The sequence below is a fragment of the Chlorocebus sabaeus genome, chromosome 20 (genome assembly GCF_047675955.1).
Source record: "Chlorocebus sabaeus isolate Y175 chromosome 20, mChlSab1.0.hap1, whole genome shotgun sequence".
Classification (NCBI taxonomy): Eukaryota; Metazoa; Chordata; class Mammalia; order Primates; family Cercopithecidae; genus Chlorocebus; species Chlorocebus sabaeus.
Window position 1 is genome coordinate 70078662 of NC_132923.1, and position 24465 is coordinate 70103126.

General features: G+C 34.4%; 1 protein-coding gene across 1 annotated transcript in view; it reads left to right on the forward strand.

Annotated features, from left to right (window-relative positions):
- Window positions 1-14503, forward strand: part of DNAI4 (dynein axonemal intermediate chain 4) — a 105498-nt gene extending 90995 nt beyond the window's left edge. Inside the window, 4 exon segments of the mRNA XM_007978375.3 lie at window positions 2904-3002; window positions 3769-3995; window positions 6054-6210; window positions 13857-14503. Of these exon segments, the coding sequence (XP_007976566.2) occupies window positions 2904-3002; window positions 3769-3995; window positions 6054-6210; window positions 13857-13907 (534 nt within the window). The 3' untranslated portion in view covers window positions 13908-14503.
- Window positions 14504-24465: the final 9962 nt, after the last annotated feature.

The following is a 24465-nucleotide window of genomic DNA, read 5'->3' on the forward strand; positions in this document are numbered from 1 at the left end:
ATTTATTATTTAATTTAATTTAATTTAATTTTTTTGAGACATGGTCTCACTCTGTAGTCCGGGTTGGAGTGCAGTGGAGTGATCTTGGCTCACTGCAACCTCCACCTCCTGGGTTCAAGCGATTCTCCCACCTCAGTCTCCTGAGTAGTTGGGATTACAGGTGTGTGCCACCATGCCCAGCTAATTTTTTGTATTTTTTTTTAGTAGGGATGGAGTTTCACCACAGTGGCCAGGCTGGTCTTGAACTCCTGACCTCCTGCCTTGGCCTCCCAAAATGCTGGGATTACAGGCGTGAGCCACTGCACCTGGCCTAATTTATTTTTATTTTTATTTTTGTAGGGTGTAATCTTGCTCTGGTGCCCAAGCTGGTGTCAAACTCCTAGGCTCAAGTGATCCTCCTGCCCTGGCCTCCCAAAGTGCTGGGGTTATAGGCATAAGCCATGACATTGCCCTGTGATTCCTAATATTAGTAATTTGTGTCTTCTCTCTTTTCCTGATTAGTCTGACTTACGTTTATCAATTTTGTTGAACTCCAAGAAATGGCTTTTGACTTAATTGGTTTTCACTATTTTGTTTGTTTGTTTTCCTTACCATCGATTTCCACTTTGATCCTTATTTTTTCTTTACTTTGGTTTTAATTTGCTCTTGTTTTCCTAATTTTTTAGAATGAAAGCAGAGGTCATTGATTTATGACTGTTTTCTTTTCTAATGTAGTTATTTGTGCTATAATTTTTTCCTAAGTACTGCTTTAGCAGCATCCCCAAAGTTCTGATATGTTACATTTTCATTTTCATTCTGTTCAAATGACCAATTTTCTCCCTTGATTTCTTCTTTGATGGATGGGTTATTTAGAAGCATGTTATTTAGTTTCCAGATATTTGGGCATTTTCCAGAGGCTTTTCTGTTACCAATTTCTAATTCAATCCCACCATAATTACAGAAAACACTTTTTATAAACCGAACTCTTTGAATTTATTAAGATTTGTTATAAAGCCCAGTATGTGGTCTATATTGGTAAATATTTCCTGTACACTTGAGAAAAATATGTATTATGCTTTTCTTAGTTAGAATATTCTATAAATGTCATTCAGGTTAAATTGGCTGATAATATTGTTCAAGATTACTTCTCTTTGCTGATTTTCTTCCTACTTCTTTCAATTATTGAGAAAGAGGTATTAAAGTCTCCAACCATAATTGTAGATTTGTCTACTTTTCCTTGTAATTCTATCAGTTTTGCTTTGTGTATCTTGATGCTTTCTTATTAGGTACATACATATGTTTAGCATTATTATGTCCTATTGATCAATTAACTCCTTTATCACGATGAAATGACCCTATTTATAACTTGTGATTTTTTTTTTTTTACTCTGAAATCTACTTAGTATGATATTAGTATAGCCACTCCAGCTTACTTTTAACTGGTGTTAGCCTGGTTTATCATTTTTTATGCTTTTTCTTTTTACCTTTTTATCTCTTTATACTTCAATTTTTTTGTAGGTAGCATATAATTGGGTCTTGCCTTTTTATACAATCTTAAAATCACTGCCTTTTAATTATGATGCCAAGATCATTTACATTTAGTTTGATTATTAGTATGGTTAGGTTTGAGTCTAACATCTTGCTTGAAGGGGGCATCTATAAAATATCTGGCTTCCTTATCTTGAGACAGGACTCTGAAGGGCCATCTTTTCTCCAGAGCTTCTTATACTTGGGACTAAGCCCTTGATTGCAACTGCGTCACGGCTCAACTGAAATATCTGCCCATTCCTGTTTCCTACATAGAAGTTGTTCCTGAGAGCACTCCCTGACACTTCTGGCATGAAATCTCAGAGTTTATTTCCTGGGAAACCCAACTTTTAACAATGACGTTGAAGATCGCTAGTGAAAAGTGACCACTTATAAATGGTGTTAGAATAATAAGTATCCATATTAAAAAAGGAATTAGATTTCTATCCTATCATACATAAAAACCTTTCAGAAGAAAATGTAGGAAAATATCTCTAGGACCTTAAGGTAGGGAAAGATTTCTTAAAGCACAAAAAAATGCTAAATATAACAGAAAATGAGAACTTATGTTTATCAAAGACGGTAAAAAGAAAATAAAAAGATAAGTCATACACTGGGAGAAGATATTTATACCATGTTATAGACAAAGCAATCGATTCTAGAAAATATGAAGAACTTATACAAATGGAAAATAACAAGACATATTACTAAAATGGTCGGGACACAAGCAGAAGAGGAAACACAAGTGGCCAATGAACATAAAGTGCTCAACCTTATTAATATTCAAATAAATAGGAATTCAAAATGGTTGATATAATTTTACATCTAATAGAATGGCAACATTTAAGATTTCTGATGTAACCAACTGTCAAAGAGAATGTGAGTCAGATAACTTTTATACAGGACTGTCTGGGAATATGTATTGGCAATACCACTTTGGGAGAAATTGTACTTTATCATATAGTTTATTTTTTTCTTTTTTTAATATCATGTAGTTCAAGAGTGTGTATCTGTCTTTTCTTTGACAAGTTGTAATGAAAGAGCACTTACTGTTTCCCTGGACTGCTAGTTCCATTGTCAGGTACCTCTAAATGTTAGAAAATTTCTTATTTATTTTAAACCAGTGTTTTTCTATGTAATTTCCAGACAGGATATTAAATGCTACCCTAACTCCAGCAAAGGACCAATTTATATTTTCTTTTGCACAGTAGTCTGTCAGGTAATTTGATTATTATAAAATCATGACAAAAGGAAAAGACAAGACTGATATATTCAAGATAGCGCTTTTAGTTTGGGTTCTCGAATTGATTTTAATAGATCCAGAAATATCTCATCTTCTATTTATGACGCTTACTAATGTATCACAAGCCAATGCATTTCGATGTTCTGTGTTGTAGGACACAAATATCTATTTGGCTGGCACTGAAGAAGGTCATATTCACAAATGTTCTTGTTCATATAATGAACAATACCTAAATACCTACAGAGGACATAAGGTTAGTTTAATTATAGAAGGTTGGAACATTTATTTTGTATTTCTGAAAAAATAGTACCATTCTACAAAGTATATGTAATATGCAATAAATTTACAACTTCAGAGTTAAAAATACCATCTTGAATTAAGTGTTTTCTTCTATGGAAACCACCAATAATGTATGGGGCATTTTATTTGAGTTCTAGATATCCTTGATTTCTTCTTGAAAGTTTTGGAAGTCACAAGTTTTGTTTCTAAAAGACTTTGCTTATGATAACATGCTGATCCTAAAGTAAAATTGTCTTTCACCCATACCTAGCTCTATAGCTTTTTTTTTTTTTTTAAAGAGATGGGTCTCACTGTTACCCAGGCTGACCTTGAACTTCCACTCTATCTTCCACTTGATCTTCCCACTTTAGCCTCTAAAGAAGCTGGGACTACAGGCAAACACCACTGCACCTGGCTGTATATCTTGTCATGATTGTTTCAGCCACTTTTTTTTTCATTTTCTCCGTCCTTTCTTTCTTTTCTTAATACTCTTTATTTTTTCAAAGTATGCATAATATGTATTAAATTTAGTGAATATTGTAGCAACTATATTTTTATGTTTTAAATGTAATAATTTAGGGAAGATTCAATCTATGATCTTATTCTCAGCTAAAATAATGCCCACACAATAATGAGTTGTGTGAAAATCTAGAAATCTTAGCATTTTTAATTTGCTAGTCAAGTTTAAAATAAATGATGTTAAATATTGTTTACCTATGTATTTTTTTTTTAATTTCTAGGGTCCAGTGTATAAAGTGACGTGGAATCCATTTTGTCATGATGTATTTTTAAGCTGTTCTGCAGATTGGGGTGTTATTATATGGCAACAGGAGAATGTCAAGCCATTTTTGAGTTTTTATCCAACTACTTCTGTTGTTTATGATGTTGCCTGGTCTCCAAAATCATCCTATATATTTGCAGCTGCAAATGAGAACAGGGTGGAGATTTGGGACCTTCATATCAGCACGTAAGTGTTACTATTTTTCTTGGGTAAATTTATAGTAGAAGCAGTTCAAACTAAATTATAGCTGATAGCTTTCACACCAGTTAGAGGGTACTGTAGTTACTTTAAAAGAAGTCATAGTTTATAAGAGTCCTTTATGAATAAAGATAATACCAGGATGCTATATTAATGTTAATTATTTATACCGTATGTGATTTTAAAAATATTTGAATGAAAGTAGTTTACCTTGGCTGGGCACAGTGGCTCACACCTGTAATCCCAGCACTTTGGGAGGCTGAGGCAGGTGGATCACTTGAGGTCAAGAGTTCAATACCAGCCCGGCCAACATGGCGAAACCCCGTCTCTACCAAAATATACAAACTAGCCAGGTGTGGTGGCATGCACCTGTAGTACCAGCTACTCAGGAGCGTGAAACAGGAGAATCACTTGAACCCAAGAGGTGGAGGTTGCAGTGAGCCAAGATTGAGCCAGTGTACTCCAACCTGGGCAACATAGTGAGACTAACTCAAAAAAAAAAAAAAAAAAAAAAGAATAAAGAAAGTAGTTTACCTTACTCATCTCCTCAAACTTTTACAGGACGATATAGGATATAATAGCTATCTTGAGTTCTTATTCATTGCCTGATTTAGAGAAACATACAGAGGCATTTTTACATTTTTAATTAAAAATTTTCTATGATAGAAAAAAGGGACAAAATAATTATTTTTGCAACATTTACTTATGCTCTTACCTTGTTTCAAAACATATTCAAAGGGGTATGAACTTAATTAAAATTTTTGATTTAACATATTACATCAAAGTTATTAGAGGATTATCTAAATTAATTTATTCTTCCTAATATGTAAACTTAATACAATGTTGGAATAAAAAGGTTATTAGTTCTACTTTTTCAATTGGAAATTATATCTTTATGCTAGTTTTTAGCAAAAACAGCAAGAAAATAAATTCTTGTTTGAAAGAAATGATGTCAAATTCAGTGGGTTTATTCTTCATGAGAATTTTTTTTGCTAGGAATTATAATTCAGTAATTTTAAAATTTTGTCCTGGTTTATTCTATAAAACAGTATGAACCAAAAATCAAGGACTACCAGTATGAGGTGACTAATATATAAAGTGGCTGCTTAAATAATCCCACCTCTGATTTTAATTTTTCTGGAAAACCTGTAATTCCCAGGACAACACATTTTTAAAAGAAGTATACAAACTTGCTACTTCTCTTCTTTTGAGGACCCTAGGTAGATTGCTTTAGATAATGAAGACTAGGAAAACTTCTTGTTCAAAATGTACTTTTATGTTCCAGAGGTTCATTTGGATAAAAACATTATTCTGTTAAAAGACAGTTATTATGTAAGAAGTTGTGTTAGAGGTCTCCAGAGAAACAGAACCAATAAGTACTTACATCTATTGTTGTCTCTGTCTCTATATATCTCTATTTTTATATCTATCTCTTGAGAGAGAGAGAGAGACATTTATTTTAAGGAGTGGGTCCTATCAAGTATGAAATCTGCGGTGCAAGCTGGCAGGCTGGCAGGCTGGAATTTCCGGCAGGAGTCATGTTGCAGTCTTGAGAAGAAAGGCATTCTGCAGGTAGAATTTTATTCCACTTTGGGTGGATATCAGTCTTTTCTTTTAAGACCTTCAACTAATTGGATGAAGCCTACCCACATTATGGAGGGTAATAGGCTTTATTCAAATTCTAGTGAATTAAATATTAATTGTATTTGAAAAAAAATACCTTTAAAATAGACTGATGTTTCACCAAACAACTGGGTACCATAGCCTAGCCAAGTGGACACACAAAATTAACCATCACAAAAGTTTAAATTTATGAGTTCCCATCTTAATTGTGAAGTACTTTAATTTACCTGGTTGAAATTAGTTCATTGAAGAAATGAAGGTTTTGATTAAGGAGTGAGGAACAGTTATTTTGAGTTTGGAAACACTTAAATAGGCTTATGGTTTTTTTACATTTAATTTACAAAATCTCAAATTTTTCTTTATCTATTTAAAAGACCATATTAATATAACAATTGAATTTACAAATAAAATATTTCATTACAGTTTGGACCCTCTGATTGTGAATACTGCTAACCCTGGAATCAAGTTCACAACCATTCTCTTTGCCAAACAAACAGATTGCCTTTTGGTAGGAGACAGTGATGGACAGGTTTCTGTGTATGAACTGAGAAATATGCCTACTGCTTTGGAATCTGGCCGGGTGAGACTCAAGAGTAAAAAAATTTGTGTCGTTTTATTATTCTATTCAGATATACTTTTGTAGCATGCAAAGGATTTACCTTTCCTAAGTATCTTAAGTGTAATATAATAAAAGAACATAAATTCCAAGAGTTGCTAACTTCTAGACATGGTACCTATTAGGGTTTTTTTTTTTCAACCTCATCTTCTTTATCTGTAAAAGAGAATGAGAATAATAATCTTGGTGAGCAAAATAATTGTAAATATTATATGGGAGAACCTAAAATTGTGCCTAGTATGTAACTGGGACTTAATAATTTTTAAAGATGGTCAAAGAAGTTTACTTCATATATTAAAAGATTGTTACATAAAATAATTGTATTTTAAGATATTTTCCAATGTTCCTCAAATGGGCATTTGTTTCTGTTGGTTTAGCGTTATCCTATTTTCTTATTCCACGTTCTTCAATACCCAAGTTTTGTGTCGAACTTGACAAACAACTCGGTGTCATTAGATGCCTATTATTTTTAAAAAGTTTTCAATATTCAATTAAAAATTTTCATTTTTTTCTCTGTTTCTTGTGTTTACATTGTTATTATAAACAATAATCTGGTAAATATTAGCACAAATATGATAAATATGTTAAAAATATGTACAAATCAATATGAAAAAACAGCAAGACTTCAATAAAAAATGGGCAATGGTCAAGAACAGGTCATTCACAAAAAATGACTAGTAGATATGTTTTAAAATCCAACCTCACTAATAATTTAAAAGATAAAATATTAAATTCAAATAGCACTCTCACATATCAGATTTACAAAGTTTATTTAAAAATAATTTTTTAATAAGACTACTCTGTACTGGCCAACATTTGATAAGTCCTCTCATACTGGTGGTTGGAATAGAAATCGGTATAACTTTTTGGAAGCAATTTGACAATCTGAATCAAGACTGTTAGAAATGTTTAGAGAAGACCGGGCACAGTGGCTCATGCCTGTAATCCCAGCACTTTGGGAGACTGAGGCAGGTGGATCACTTGAGGTCAGGAGTTCAAGACCAGCCTGGCCAACATGGTGAAACTCTGTCTCTACTAAAAATACAAAAATTAGCTGGGTGTAGTGGCAGGTGCCTGTAGTCCCAGCTACTCAGGAGGCTGAGGCACGAGAATCGTTTGAACCTGGGAGACGGAGGTTGCAGTGAGCTGAGATGGCGCCACTGCACTCCAGGCTGGGCAACAGAGCAAACTTCTGACTCAAAAAAAAAAAAAAAAAAAAAGGGAATGTTTAGAGAATATTGATTCCTTTTAACTAGCACTTCTGAGACTATCCTATAGAAATGTTTATAAATGTAATAAAATAAATTATAGCATTATTCATGAGATAAGAAAAGAAAAGGAAAAGGAAAACAGAACAACATAAATATCCAACAAGAAGGAAATGTGGCCAGGGAAATCAGATGATTGATTAGATCTGGGTCACATGTAGGAGGTAGAGTTCTGTCCCAACCATATGGACTGTAAATGTTAAATAAGTAAATCAATAAAATGCTTGTCATTTCCCCAGCCTAACATTCACAGGGCTTATTTCTTTACTTCAAATCTTTGCTCAAGTGTCACTTTCTCAGTTAAGTCTTTCCTGATCGTCTTATTTAAAATTGCAACCTCTACTATCTTTCACACCCCCTATTCAATACTCTTTCATGACTTATTTTTTAAATAACATTTAACACCTTTGAATATACATAAACTTACTTCTGCATTTTATATCTATTTATATATAAATTTATGTATGCATTATAACATAATTTATTTATATATTTTGTTAATTGCCTGTGTCCCACACCTAGAATGTTAACTCTATGAAAACAGTGATTTTTGCCTCTTTTGTTCTGGGTTGTATTGCCATGGACTAGTAGTGTCTGGCTTATAGTAGTTATTCAATAAATGCTTGTTGAATAAATATGCATTGAAAAACTAGAGAAAAAAATTAACATGTTTTGTATTACAACTATTAGTTTTAGGGGTGGAGTCTTGGATAAATTTTATGTTCCAGAGGTTCATTTGCATAAAAACATTATTCTGTTAAAAGACAGTTATTATTTAAGAAGTTGTGTTAGGGGTCTCCAGAGAAACAGAACCAATAAGATGTATATTTTTCCTTTTACTTACCTGTTTTCCATATCATCTGTATTTGTTTCACAAAACGCATTGGTTTTCTTACATAATTTTAGTCTACTCTGAGGAATGTAATCCTAATGGCTTTTTCGTGATATTAAACATTTTTTCATTTCTCACACATTCACTGAGTATCAGATATTTTAACAGGTACTGGGATATTTATCTCCACACTGAAACTTGCCTAAGATGCACAGCTCAATGGCCAAAAGAAATTAAAAGAAAATTCCATTCTTATTCAAATCTCTTAAAATTTTTAAGTGAATCCAAATACATAGTTTATAGTAATCTTTTTTTCTTCTTTTGTCCATAAGCCTCCAATTCTAAATGTAGCCTCAAAGCCTAAATTCATCTTTAAAAAAAAAAACAAACTCTATGTTTCTCTTAGTCCATCTCACAAGAGCTCTAAGAACTTGCCCATAAACTCTGAATTTGCGGTGGTTGGGAGCAGGAATTGAGTTGTTTGAGTTGTTTTAAAATTTTTGTTATTGTGCGTTGGAGATAGTGGTGGAAGAGAAATCTGAGTATTGGCGTGTTGATTATTTTCTTTTCATCGAATGTATATATGTATTTGTGTGTATGTATTTTATAAATATTTATATATATATATGTGTGTGTGTATATATATATCCTGTCAAGTGTGACAATAATCTATCAATATAAGTTGGAATATTTTGAATACTTATTTTTCTTACTAGTTTGAGCCCCTTGGAAACATATATGTAAGTGTCTAGCGCAGTACTAGCACACAATGGGCATTCAGTGAATGCTGAATGACTATCTGAATGAACAAACACACAAGCAAAAGACATGGTTTCTAAGAAAGGGACAATAGATATTCAAAAAAGTATAATCAAGTGGCATGATCTTGGCTCGCTGCAACCTCTGCCTCTCAGGTTCAAGTGATTCTACTGCCTCTGCCTCCTCAGTAGCTGGGATTACAGGCGCCTACTACCACACATGGCTAATTTTTGTACTTTTAGTAGAGACAGGGTTTCGCCATGGCTGGTCTCGAACTCCTGACCTCAAGTGATCTGCCCACCTCGGCTTCCCAAAGTGCTGGGATTACAGGCGTGAGCCACCATGCCCAGCCAATTTATTTCTTATTTCTAATGTTCCCTAAGGTAGCCTTTATATTTACAAAAGATTATTCAGTTTACTTTGATTTTAAAAACTCATATTCAAATGATATAAGATTTACAAAAAATGAACAGTTCATCTTAAGTTGTTACATTTAGATTATATATTTTATTATTCTCTTTTTAAGTCTAGCAGATTTTGATACATGCTAAGTGAGTTTTTGCAACTTAATTAAATTTTCTTAAATATTTTAATTCTCATTTATAAATTTAATATATTGGACTTTTAAGTACTTCAATTTTCTTATGGACAAACAAGTCTCAGATACTTAAGGAATTCTTATTAATTTCATAAATTAAAAATTTTAAATGTGATGAATAATATATTTTCTTAAATGTTCCAATGCTGTTTACAAATTGGTAAGATTTCAATCCATGATTGTAAGTCTAAATCAGTTACCCAAATTACACATTTATATAAGAAGCAAATGTTTCTGTTAGACATTCCAATATGGCAACTTCTCATATACATAATGAATATTTAAAATATTAAAATTATGTAAATTCCTTAATGCAGAAAATACTAAAGTTACCTGTTTGATTTGCTGCATCATTTTTGTGCACAATGTTTATTCTTCTCAGGGTAAAAAAGAATAACATTATAAGTAGTTTTGAAGACTATTTTCACAGCTAGCCAAGATGCATCTTGACTTAAGATTTTAGCCAGGGAATGAGGCCTGACACTGTGAACATTTAAGGGGATTTACCTAACTACCTTAGCTGCCAGCCTGAGCCCTGTTTTACTGTTGATTTGTCAATGCTCCAATGCATTTGTCTCCCAGCCCATGTCTCCTAAAGTCTAGTTACACATTACCTAAGTCCTCCGTCATCTCACGGAAGTCTGCAACCCTTCCCATGTTGCTGGATCACTTGATTGACTTCAATTCATTGATTTACTGTATCATTAAATTCTAAATTATTACAGTTTTCCTGTTCAGTAGGATTACAACTTTTGTAGATGTTTAAATGCCATCTGATTAAATTAGATTATATCCTTATTTTATTTATTTATTTTTTTAAAGACAAGGTCTCACTCTGTTGCCCAGGCTGGAGTGCAGTGGCCTGATCTTGGCTCACTGCAGCCTCAAACTCCTGGGATCAAGCAATTGTCCCACCTCAGCCTCCCAAGTAGCTGGGACTACAGGTGCACACCACAATGCCTGGCTAATTTTTGTATATTTTGTAGAGATGGGGTTTTGCCATGTTATTCAGACTCATCTCGATCTCCTGGACTCAAGTGATTTGCCCGCCTAGGCCTCCTCAAATGCTGGGATTACAGGTGTGAGCCACCAGGCCTAGCCCAGATTTTATACATCTTTAGGGCTTTGTTCAACTCATGGGCAATGGTGTGAAAAACATGCTAATGAGAAAACAATGTTTATAGCAGCCTTGTTTGTACACTGACAAATTGAAAACAACGCAAATGATTATCAGTGGAAAACTGGTTAGATAAAATATGACATTTTCACATGTGTAACTACAATACAGAGATTTAAATGACCTATACCTTAATGTGTTAATATGACAAATTTTGAATAAATTTAAAAAACAGTGTTGAGTGATAAAAGCAAATTTCAACAAGGTAAGTACAATATGTTATAATATATGCAAGTATTATTTTAAACACAAAAATAAAAACATATTCTTAGTAGACACAATTATAGTTGGTAAAAGTATAAAATATAGACTGGAATATAGAAGAAAAATGCTTCATTTTTGTGTTTGGATTTGAATTAGTTATGCCATCTTTTAATTTGAACAGTATGCTCTACAAGCAGAAAGCTAAGCCTAGAGAATCTGAACATTTTTGGCAAATCTCTGTGTGTGTGTGTGTGTGTGCGCGCGCGCGCATGCGATTTCAAGGCTGGTAAGAATAATTTTCTTAACAAATCAATTCCATATGTTAGTAAATAAATATAATTTTTGGATACAAGTATGTTTTTCATGTTTTTGGTCACTATATTTGAAAGGCTTTGGGTTATAGTTTTTGGGAGATTAAACAACAACAAAAAACCATTAATTAGATTTTTTTTGTTACTTACAGCCAAATGTTAATGATATACCTTTTCTTTCTTAGCTTATGAGAATTATAGTCATAATAATAATTTGAAGTTCCAAAGTTGCTAATGTCAAAAACATTATTTCCTACCAAGATATCTTGTCAAGTAGCATTATGACCTATAATTTTTTCATTAATTTTAACCATGAGTGAATCAAAGTTTTGGAAGCCTTATGATTTCATTCTATATGAAAGATGTGCACCAAATTTAGCATAAAGGCTACCCCTGGGACGTGAGGGAAAGGGAAGGACAGTTTTAGGAGATATACAAAGGAAACTATGTTTTATCAGTGTCTTTCAGGACTCCAGTTAGTATCACTTTTTCTAATTGCTACTTTTAATATTTTTAACTTTTAATTTTTAAAATTTATTTTAATTTTTTGTACAGACAAGGACTTGTTAATGTTGCCCAGGCTGATCATAAACCCCTGGCCTCAAGTAATCCACATATCTTTGCCTTCCAAAGCGCTGGCGTTAACAGGTGTGAGCCACCATGCCTGGCCCTCTGGAGGTTTTAAGTGACATGATTTCTGAAACTCTGGCCCCTTCCTGATGAGAGCAAGGACCAGAATATTTTTGTGGTAGGATATGGCCAAAGGTTGGCTCCAGCCCTGTCCTACTAGCTTAGGGTTCATGGTTAGTGGTAACACCAGCCTAATGTCTGGCATGAACAGGAGACTGGAATTCAAGGCTTGCAATTATAACTTTATGATGTAGCTAACTGTTGGCAGGAGTTACCACTGCATTAACATTCATGACTGGGGAAGCACCAGCTCTTCTACTGTCATGATGAGGATTGCTGGTGGTCTAAGTCTTGAGCTGTAGAGAATTATGGTATAAGCATTTGGGAGAAGTCAGTTTCGATGGAGAGTTACAGAAGCAACTCGTTTTCTGCAGGAAGCCTGTGGAGAATCACTCCTGGATACTAATTTTACTATTATGGTTCATTATACAAATGTTTACCATGTTTTTCTCTGTGTTCTTGCTGTTTGCATTTTTCCAAATTGAAGGAAAAATAAAAAGATAACTGAAATGTTCAAAAAAGAGTTTTAGAAACATGAATCTGTAATATATGTAAGAAATTAATGATGATAGACACTGAAGGCAGAAGAAATAAACTATTGATTCATTTATTCAACAAGTATTAATATTTACTGAGTATTTACTATGTGACGGGGTCGGTTTTAGGAACTAAGGATACAACATTGAACAAATTTTTGTAGCTACCTCTTACATTTGCCCAAGTGAGAAACTGAAGTAGAAAGAGATGAGTTTGAGAAACATATTAAGGTTAGAATTGACGGACTTGGCAACTGATTTGGTGTGCAGGACTTTGAATGATGGGGAAGTGCCAAAGATAGCATAGTATAGGCTAAAAAATATGAACTGACTTATGTTACATTATCTAAAGAGTTCAATGATTTTCTCAAGATTACATTTACTATGTGATAGAGAAACTCTTCTGCTTCCAGTCCCTATCTTTTCACTATACTCTCTTGCTTAAAAGCTCACCTCCCATCTTTGATTTTCATCCTCTTATATATGATCATTTTACCCATTTTAGTACAAATATCAGTACCACTAAGTGAAAAATAACAAAACCCACATGGAAATTGAGAAGTTCTACTCTCTAAGTCAAGCATTAATAGATCAGGGAAGAACTTAAGATATCAGTAAGTTTAACCGGTACTTTATAAATGAGAAAGTTTAGGCTTAAGCATTAAGGCTAAATAGGAGCTGCCAAAATTTTCTTCTTACTGAATCTTTATAAAATTATTTATCAGAATTCATTAAAAGAGTCTTTCAGCCAGGCATGGTGGCTCACACGTGTAATCCCAGCACTTTGGGAGGCCAAGGTGGGTGGATCACGAGGTCAGGAGATCGAGACCATCCTGGCTAACACGGTGAAACCCTATCTCTACTAAAAATACAAAAAGTTAGCCGGGCGCGGTGGCACGTGCCTGTAGTCCCAGCTACTTGGGAGGCTGAGGCAGGAGAATTGCTGGAACCCAGGAGGCGGAGATTACAGTGAGCCGAGATTGCGCCACTGCACTCCAGCCTGGCGACAGAGCAAGACTCTGTCTCAAAAAAAAGAGTCTTTCATGGAAAGAGTAGGTTTATACTAGGAAATAACCATTACTGTTTAAACTTACCTTTGCTTGTTTCCCTTTTACAATCTTATTGGATATGTGTATCACTAACTTATAAATTTTAAATGGCATTTTAAAGACTACTTTACCTTTTAATTTGCATTTTATTGCATTGTAATTGTGTGTCTCTTTTTTTTTTTTCAGGCAGATATAATAGATACTTTGCTTGGATCCAAGTCAAATCAACCAGCATAATTCATCATTCTTAATATTTTTCTTGTAGTTGTTTTAAAAAAGGAATTGTTTAATATCCAATATTCTGTATTACATACTGTACACCAGATTTTGATTTCAGAAAACAATATTTAATGTATAACTTCCACTTAATTTAAATTTAATGAACTTTTATTTCAGAGATATTTGATTAGTTTGTGATCTAAGAGTTATTCTTAAGAGTTTCAGTGGAATTTTCTTAATTTTTCTAAAGATATTACTACTATACTTCTTGATCATATTTTAAGTACATATGAGTACATGTACATTCTTATATAATGTCTAAATGAGTTAGAAAATTATTATACCTATAGAAGCAAAACTTGGAAATTATTAGAACCGCTTAAACTAAAATCTTTATAACACACAATTCTATTGACTTTTAAAGCTTCTGCTTTCCAGGCACTGCTTTCTAGGCTGTGTTTTCCAGAGTTTATAATTACGTAGTTTTTAGTATGATGAAAATAGTGGATTCTTGTACCTAACGTTTTATCCTCTTAGAACTGAGAGACGAAGCTATAGAACTTTGTTAGACTATTTGGCAAGCAAAATATATGACAGTAAATATCAGAATTTTATTGTTTGGCCAGTGATTATCACATTCCCAATTCAGTAAGAAAAATTAATCTGGGACACAACAGGGTACTCTCCTCTGTTTGCCCAGAATCAGCTCTGGATTTTAAGCCCAGACTTCAGTGGACCCAGATAGAAAATAAAAAGTCTCTGATCTATAGGCCACATCAGGATGTTATTTTATGAAGAGTTCTAGAGCAAGGTTGTGAAAATCGGAGTGTAGATGGGGAGCCGTGACTCCTCCAAATACTCATGGCTAACAGGCTATTTTAGGCAGTTTGTTTTAACAAATCCTGGGTCTAACTGAGAACACAGGACATTATGGGCTATTCTATAAAGCATTCTACATGGAGAGGAGAGGATAGGGCATATGAAATTCACTAAACTCTCTGGAAAAAATAATATATATATTATAATAATATAATATATATACACACACACACACACACACATATAAAACCAAGACTGAAATCAATACAACAGTGGGAACTACCTTTTACAAGTATCCATTGCTTCGTAATCTCCATTTGTTTGGAGCCATCCTTTAAACAAAAGCAAGGCAAATTTTACATGGATTTAGAGGCTAGGTCAGGTTATAAGGATTATAAATTTTCCACTGGTATGTCATTGTGATTATCTTTGTTTTTGTCTCTCTGAAAGATTGGACTTTCCATAACACCTTGTGTAATAAAATAAAAACTTGATCTAATTGAAAAAAAGTGTTCCTTTTTATTATGTACTTTTGATCTTTACAAATTATTCACATATTTTCCCCATTGTTCTTCAAGACTGCATATAAAATAAAGCTATTCTTTTTTGATCCTGGGCAATTGATCCTAAAGCACTGAACCTATTTTATTCTACCCTTCTCACCCCTGCTTCTGTAGCCTTAAGTGATTTTCTCATAGTTATAGATCGGCATAAAATTTTTAGTCTAATATCTTTCCTCCTGGAGACTTCAGAAGGAATTATTTTTCTTGCTTTATAGACTGGCTTTGAATCTTTACTAGTAAACTCTGTTTACCACACATTTTTAAGAATTGTAGCCATCTTATGTTATCCTTACACACACACACACACACACACACACACACACACACCCTAGTGTGCTGGTTAGGGATCTAAGGAGAGAGTGGTGACTGTGCTAACTTTAGGCTTCTATTTTGTGCTAGGTATTCATTACTTCATTTGATCATTTTCTAGCAGGCATCTCTCATATAGAACTTACATTATTGTTGTCTGATAGTAAATTGTTAGCTGCTCTTCCAGGAAAGAAAGATTGTATTCACTACTATATAATTGTGTATCATATTTAGTGTGTTCACTTGGTTCACCTCTATGTAGTTACATACAATTATAAGCGAGAAAATAGAACACTTAGTATTTGCCATTTTATCTCAGGAGAAGTCTCTAAAATAAAACATTGAATTTTACTGTGAATAGATTTAGTTATTAACATACTAATAATTATGCACATGAAAGTTCTTTACAGTTTGCCAAACAGTTTCACATCAATTTTCCCAGAATATCATCACAGCAATCCTATAAGATTAATGGGGCATGTAGTTTTAATATTGTCATAATCTCTATTTTCCAGATGATATAATTAAGGCTTGAAGAGGTGATACAATATGCCATGGACCGTACAGCTTATAACTGGTCAGGCTTGAACTCAAATCCAAAGCTCTGACCAGTTCTTACACTTTTTCCATTATGGCACAATAAATGGTTGATGCCTTATATAGTTTGCTGAGGCCTCATACACCAAAGTGCAAGTGTGTATAATCTATAATTAAGATTTTATTCGTAAGTGATAATACTCATAGATTTGTTTTTTTTTTTTTTCAATGTTCTGCTGTGAGGCCTTGCCATGTGTATCCTTTCTGTTGAGAAAGGATCCTCCTCCTCTCTCCTCACTGTCCTTCAAAACATGAACTCTTTACATGGCTTTCAAATCCCAGTTCCTATCTCGTCTCCTCAGAAGAACCCTCTCTGAACTCCCTCTCATGGGACCTACCACCCAATCAAATTAAATTTGGTTCTTTTGTTAACTGTTTTCAAGTCACCATGGATTTCCCTTATAGCATTATTTCAGGAATTATTGTTGAGGGATAATATTAAGAGATATATTTTAATCTTTATTTTTCTTCATTACCTTTCCCTTCTCAAGTTAGTGGCTCTGTGTTTTATAAGTTGAAGGAGACATATAAAATGACAATAAATCAAATACATCCATTTTTGTTCTATAAAAGCACAGGACTTAGAAAAGGTATTTGAGACATAGACCAAGTAAGTATCTTAAACATAGAGAGAAATGTGAAGTTTCTTCAGGGATGGAAAGGGGTAGGGGGATAAGAAAAAGAGGGAGGCCTGTGGATCCTTAGAGCAGAGGAGATCCATGTCCTGCTTCTAAAAACCATTGTCCAGGAAGTAGTAAGACCTGTGAGGGACCACAGGAACTCTGAAAGCCATTCCTCATGTCATGAGTGATGTGCAACAGCAGCAGCAAAGAACCGCTAGAACCGAAGAAGCCAGACAACTGAGGAGGCACCAACTCTTTGATGACAGAAAGGCCTTGGCACACACAGAGTAAGATGGTCTAGTTATGTCCAGGGAAGGGGAAGGAAACCAAGCCCAAGTTGGACTGACATTAACTTGTCTGGATGTTGTTTGTTTCTGCCAGCTGAGTGGTATGGGAACTTGGAGTCAAAAACTGAACAGAGTTCTAGCAAATATATTTCTTGGATAACTGAGTTTCTAAATGAAGGTTTGCACCGACTGTGCTAAATGTTTATTAGTACAATCATTTGCTTAGTGCCTGGCTCTCTCCTAGACTGTAAGTTCTTTGAGGGTAGGAACTATGTGTTTCAATCACTGCACTATATTTACAACACCTAGAGCAGTGGCTCACAGAGTAGTAATGCAACAAGTATTTATTGAATAAATGAATTATCAAATTAACGGGGAAATGATAGGTTCATGCTTGCCCTTTATCACAAGACGGCATAACATTTTAAATGGAATTTTCTAAAAATTCTAACAAAACATCTTGACCATCACAGAAGGAAAAAAATTTTTTTTAAGTGTCAAAAACATATAAAACATAAAATCAGCCTGGAAAGTTGGTTAACATAGTCATAGTTGTCTTTGGTTCTATAGCAATATAAAATCAATTTTTCCCTTCAAGACAAAAACTAACCTATGATCCCTTTCTTTTAAAGAGTGAGAATTGCTGCTACTTTTTAAGATTGTGTTCCTGCCAGCCATTTGGGGAACAATTTATCTCTGATGTAAAGCACCTAGCAAAATGCCTGGTACATGGTATGCACTCAAAAATGGCAGCTCTTATTCTGATTATCCCAGAACCACATCCCCACGTCCTGGTCTGAGAACCTCTTTGCCCTTTGCGGTTGACTGGGTCTTTGCCAAGGCTCCACTTCTCCTGCAGACTATGCTGATGATCTCATTTGTTCCTTCACACAATATTTAGGCTTTTTTTTTTTTTCTTGTTTGTTTAGGATTTTGTACAATGTCAAATCCACCCTCAAATCCATAGAAGATTTACTAGGCTATTAGTCTTCATTTCTTTAGGTTGACGTATCCATTTAGTGATAAAACTAAAAGGCTGACAGTTTACATTAAACGAATTCCTGGGTTAAATAGAAAGCATAATGTATCCCTTAAGTTGGAACATATAAAACATTGTTATGAATCTTATAAAAATGAACACTGCATTTTCTAAATGGATGAGACATTTATGCAACATCCAGAACAACTAATGAAAAATGTACTTTCACCATGTCTGTATTTTCCTTGAATAAGTCAACTATTAAAAGACATGGTGCCATTATACTAGGAGAACAGAGGATTCCAGGATGTTCTGGCGGTTTTAAATCAGAACTCACTGATAATAATTTTATTGAGTTTTCCAATTATTTATTGAGTCTTTATTTCTAATAGCCTACAATGACAACAAAAAAGTAAGAAAGCTGCTGCTCTGTTCATACAAAATAAAGCTTTAAATATAAATTATTGTTTTTAAGATATATTTCAAAAAACATTTTTAGTTGCTCATTTTATTTTATTTTAGGTGTATTTGTTTTGGATTTTCTCCCAGTCTTATTTAAAGTATAATTAATTGACAAATAAAAATTGTATATATTCCAATTGTACATTGTGAAATGATTACCACAATTAAATTAACTAACACATCCGTCATCACACTTAGTTACCATTTTGTTCATGTATGTGTGTATGTTTGTATGTGGTGGAGAACACTTAAAATCTAATCTCTTTGTAAATTTCAAGTAAACAATACAGTATTAACTATAGTCATCATACTGCATATTAGATACCTAGAACCTTTTCATCTCATAAGTAAAAGTTTTTACCCTTTGACCATCTCCCCATTTCCACCATCCTCCAGCCCCTTGTAACCACTGTTCTACTCTATACTTCTATGAATTTGACTTTTTAAAAAGATTCCACATATGTGAGATCACACAGTATTTGTCTCTCTGTGCCTGACTTCTTTAACTTAGCACAATGTCCTCCAGATTTATCCATGTTGTCAGAAGTAGCAGAATTTCCTCCTTTTCTTATGGTTGAATAATATTTATCTGTGTCTCTGTGTATCACATTTTCTTTATCCATTCATCCACCAGTGGACATTTAGGTTGATTCCATATCTTGGCTATTGTGAATAATGTTTTAATGAACGTGGGAGTGCAGATCTCTCTTCAATATATTGATTTTATTTCTTTTGGATATATACCCATAAGTAGAATTGCTGGATTGCATAGTAGTTCTGTTTTTAAATTTTTGAGGACTCTCTATACTATTTTCCATATTTGCTGTACCAGTTTACATTTCTATCAGCTGTGTGCAAGGGTTCCCTTTTATCTACATCCTTACCAACATTAGTCTCTTCTCTTTTTGGTAATAGCCATCTTAATAAGTGTGAGGTAATATTTTTGGTACTTATTTGCATTTTCCTGATGATTAGTGATGTTTAATTTTTCATATACCTGTTGGCTATTTTATGCTTTCTTTGAAAAAATGTCTATTCAGGTCCTTTTCCTATTTTTTATTTAGGTTATTATTATTATTATTACTATTAAGTTGTATGTCAGCTGGTCATTTTAATCTTTACTGATAGGGCATTAAAAAATCACTGTAATGAGTGGTAAAAAAGTGTAATCTACAAAATCATGCAAAAAGTTTTCCAGATAATGTTATTTCAATATCCCTTCCACACATATTCTTCATAAGTTAACCAGGTTTAAAAATTGGAGGGAAAGGAGTTTCAGATGGGGAAAAAGAGAATATGAAACTTCAGTATCTGTAAGGTATTTGACATAACTGGACCACTTAGAGTTCAAGGGTATCTAAAACCTGAACAAGTAGAGAGAGGCCAAATCATGAAATGTCTTACAGGCCATGTTAGAGAAATTTGGAAATTTTCTTCAGGGAAACTTTTGGAGGGTTTTAGAGATGGGTGATAATCATGAGTTTCAGAAAGATCATTCTGGCAGCAGTATAGAAAATGGATTGATGACAGGGCCAACTGAGAGGCCATTGCAGCAATGCCAATGAAACTTGAGGTCGTGGTAGAGGGGATAGAGAGCAGTGGGTGGATCATAGAGAAATTTAGAAGGTAGGACCAAAGAGACTTGGTGATTTAGTGGATGTTTGTGTATGGAAACGGTTTAGTCAATGGAGTGTGAGAGAAAATGAGGAGTTGTGAATGACTTCCAGGAAAAGCTGAACAAGTCATTGCATCTTAATGAAAACTCTGTCTAGAAGCATTAAAATTAAGTATTAGTCAATGATGAGCAGGTACTATCTGTGTCAGAAAATAACAAAAATAAATTAGTATTTGCTAATGAATTTATAGAGATATCATAATCATAATTATCATCAAATAATTATATGTAATATGCTTTATAATTTATCAGAGCTATAATTAACATTACTGCAATTGATCCTGTGATATTTTCAATGTAACAAATCAGAAAACCAAATTACAGGTTAAATACATCCTCAAGGTCTCTTAGCTGGAAACTAGAGTGCAATCCTAAAAGTCTAACATTCTAACACCAAGGTTCTGTTTGGTGGCATTCTCATCATTATAATTACCATCAATGATCAGTCTATTGAAAGTTTCCTTGTGCTAGAGACTCTGATCAGCAATATTTGCATCATTTCATCCTTACAATTAACCTCATGAAGTTTGTATTATTGTCTCTATTTTACAAATGAAGAAACTGAGATTCAGAGATTTTAAGTATGTCTTAAAATTTTAAGTATTAAGGTCACATAGCTATTAGATGGAAGAACTGATATCTGATTTCCAAAGTCCAATGCCACAAACAGTATATACAACTCATGCCAACCTACTCCAAATACCATCTATTAAGTATACTGTCATCATAGTTCATTGATAAATAGTATATAAGTGAGTGATATATTTACTGAATTCATTGTTTGGTTGTTAATTTGGGTTTTTGGTACACATTAACTGTAGGCTTTCAAATAATCAATCATGTTGAAAATGTGGTAATTAATTCCAATTGTTAAGGCCAAATAACTTATTTTGCTTCGATCTAGAAACTTGAATCATTATAAACATTCTCTGCATCTGTAACATGTAAGTAACTGTAAGATAATTACACTAGTTAGGATAAGCCAGGTTATGTTGTTATAACCAGCAATCTCCAAATCTCAGTGGCTTCAAATGATAAAGGTTTCTTTTTCATTCATATTACATATTCATTACAGGTCAGTGGGCAGTTCTGCTCCATATTGTTCTGACTCAGTGATTAGGTTCCCACATCAGGAATGCTGTTGGTAACCACAGCCGGGGAGAGGGAGAGAACTGGAGGATCAGACACCAATCCTTAAATTTCAGGCGGAAGTGACGTATGTCACATCCACTCACATTTTATTTGCCAAAATATGCCATATGGTCTTGCCCAATTTTAAAGAGCAGAGAAATACAACCCTACCATGTGGTGGGACAGAGGAGAATTAGAAATAAGTCTACTCTAGAAATTCATAGCAATCTCAGATGTTAATCAATTTCACAATGGAATCATTTCCAAGATCAAATAAGTTGTGAAAACATTGAGTTAAACAAAGTTAAAGAAATTTCCTGACTATAATTCTTCTCTGGGCTCTACTATATTAGTAAGCATTATTAATCTCAAAGAAAGAGACTACTATCATGGAATCCTTTTTTAAAAAAAAAAATATTCAAAGACCATCTGCAAAGACTCATGTTCTGAAGAAAACACTTTAAGAAACAGTACCATAAGACCTTTCTTATTAGAACTTGTTTGTGGAAGGATGAAAGGAAAGAAGAATGGAAGGAAAGGATGAAGGAAGGGAGGAAAGAAAAAGGCTACAGCAGTGCAAATTTATGGATGGTTTTGAGATTAAGAGTTATACAGAAAAGTCATCCATAGTAGCTAGTCCCAACCAAAAATAACATTTTCTAATCCCTTGTTCATGACACTGTTAATTTATTATTTATTGAATTATATATTATGCTAGGTGCTGTACTTGTGTTAACTCATTCCACTTCACAATAACATTATAAAACACAGATTATTATCATCTCATAGATGGAGAAATTAAAACTTAGAGTGGAAAATTACATATTGTGTCTCCTATGTTGAAATCGTAACCCCCAAGGTGATGAAAGTAGGAGAGCGGGTCTTTGGGAGGTGAATAGGTCATGAGGGCAGGACCCTCATGAATGGGATTGATGACCTTAGAGACCCAAGAGAGCCAGCTTGCCCCATCTTCTGTGTAAGGACACAGAAGTCCCAGAATCCGGACCATACTGTCACCTTCCTTTTGGACTTCCCAGCCTCCAGAACTGTGAGAAATAAATTTCTGTTGTTATAATCTACCCAGTCTCTGGTATTTTGTTAGAGCTACCTGAATGAAACCTGAAATAAGACACGTAATAATTGCCACATAGATAGTAAACTGAGTTACAGACCAGATGAGGAAGCAAAATCACGTCCATCTCCAAATGAAAAGGATTAAGTGCTCCTGTGAGATGTGCAAACAAGAAACTGGTTCGTCAAAAGATGGAAAGATTCCTTTTCAGTTGGTTATCCTTTCATGGACCTTGAGGTATGTGAAAAGAGTGATGTTTGGGTACCTGAGTGGAAAGCATTAAATGTCATATTGTTTGGATTGTCTTCTGGAGGTAATAGTGAGCCACTGAAGATTTGTGAGGTGGGAGTAACAATTGGACGATTATAGCAAGACTGATAATTTGAAGTGCAGAGAAGACTTTTAGCAATAACCCTCTCAATATACAAATGGGGAAAATAATGCCCCCAAATTTCGGGCTTCACATCTAGGGCTTTTATTATTGTCACGAGCCTTTTCATCTGGGTAGCTGAGTTGGCTGGCTGACTTGCCTCCATTAGGTCACAGAATGAGCTTAAGTATTGCCAGCCTTTCATCCCAAATTAAATGAGCCTTAATGAGGTATTAAGAGCTGGCAGAAGAGGGGACTACTTTGCACCTAGGGGGATCAAGTGTAGGTGATAGCAGGATCATGCCAGAGTCCGTCTGACATCCAAGGTAGGGATCATCCCTTGGCTGAATATCCCTGGGGTTGTGCAGAAGCCCGGTCCATAGCCACTGACCATAGATCTACTGCAGTGCTATGTTAAAACTGGCATTGTCAAGATAGGCAGTATAGATCTCCAAAGAAGGGAAAAAGTTTGGTAATACATGGCTTAATAGTTGTTGATATTGTGGGTGTGGTAATACAGATGTCCCTCTGGAGTTGATAAAAGACACTGATTTTGACCCATACAAAGATGGAGTAGCTTTGTCTGTTGACAGAACCATTTCTGTTTCTTTGGTCGCTTTCTTAGCAAATGACCCCCCCTACCTCCCAGTTGAATAAGCCAGAAATCTAGGTATCATATTTGACATCTTTCTCTCCATTGCCCCGATACCCAGTCAGTACCAAGCCCTTCTATATTTTGAATACGCATGTGCCCTATCCTCTCTGCCATGACCTTAAACAGGCCACCATCATATCTAAATTATTGAAACAGCTTTTTCTGTTTCTCCTTTCTCAAGTCTTGCCCTTCTTAATCCATTCTTCACACTACAGCCAAAGAAATGGAGAAAGCAAGACTCTTGGAAATGATTTTTATTTTTTAGAGCAAAAAATGCTTTCAATTAGAGAATAGATTATTTTGTTTTATTTTCCAGCTTCCCTACAGAAGAACAGTGATTTCACAAGAAGTACAAATGATATGATCATGACCACAGACTTAGCACTTTTTTTCCAACCAGGAATCACAGACAAGGATTTCACAGAATCAACTAAACCATTATTTGTTCAACTTGCTAAAACCTGAGTCAACAGCTCTTTAAGATCTCAAACTCAGGGATTCTCAGTTTAGGTAAGACCTTTGCAAGAGCTAGTGCTTTCAGAGGTTTTACAAAAAGAGAAATTTCATTATTTAGCTACTTGGGATATGGACTCAGCTTTCTATTATCATAGATATGTGTGTTGAGAAAAGTGTACCTAGGTCATAGGTGGAGGATAACAAGATCCTAGTCAGATAAAATCTGAATTTTGAAGTTATCTTTTTTAGTCTTCTGATGGTGAGAGGAGAAGCAGCTAATAATTATTAGCTGTGTGTGTGTTTTTTTTTTTTTTTTTTTTTTTTTTTTTTTTTTTGATGGAGTCTCGCTCTGTTCCCCAGGCTGGAGTGCAGTGGCGTGATCTCTGCTCACTGCAAGCTCTGCCTCGTGGGTTCACACCATTCTCCTGCCTCAGCCTCCCGAGTAGCTGGGACTATAGGCGCCCACCACCACGCCTGGCTAGCTTTTTGTATTTTTAGTAGAGACGGGGTTTCACCGTGTTAGCCAAGACAGTCTGCATCTCCGGCCCTTGTGATCCGCCAGCCTCGGCCTCCCAAAG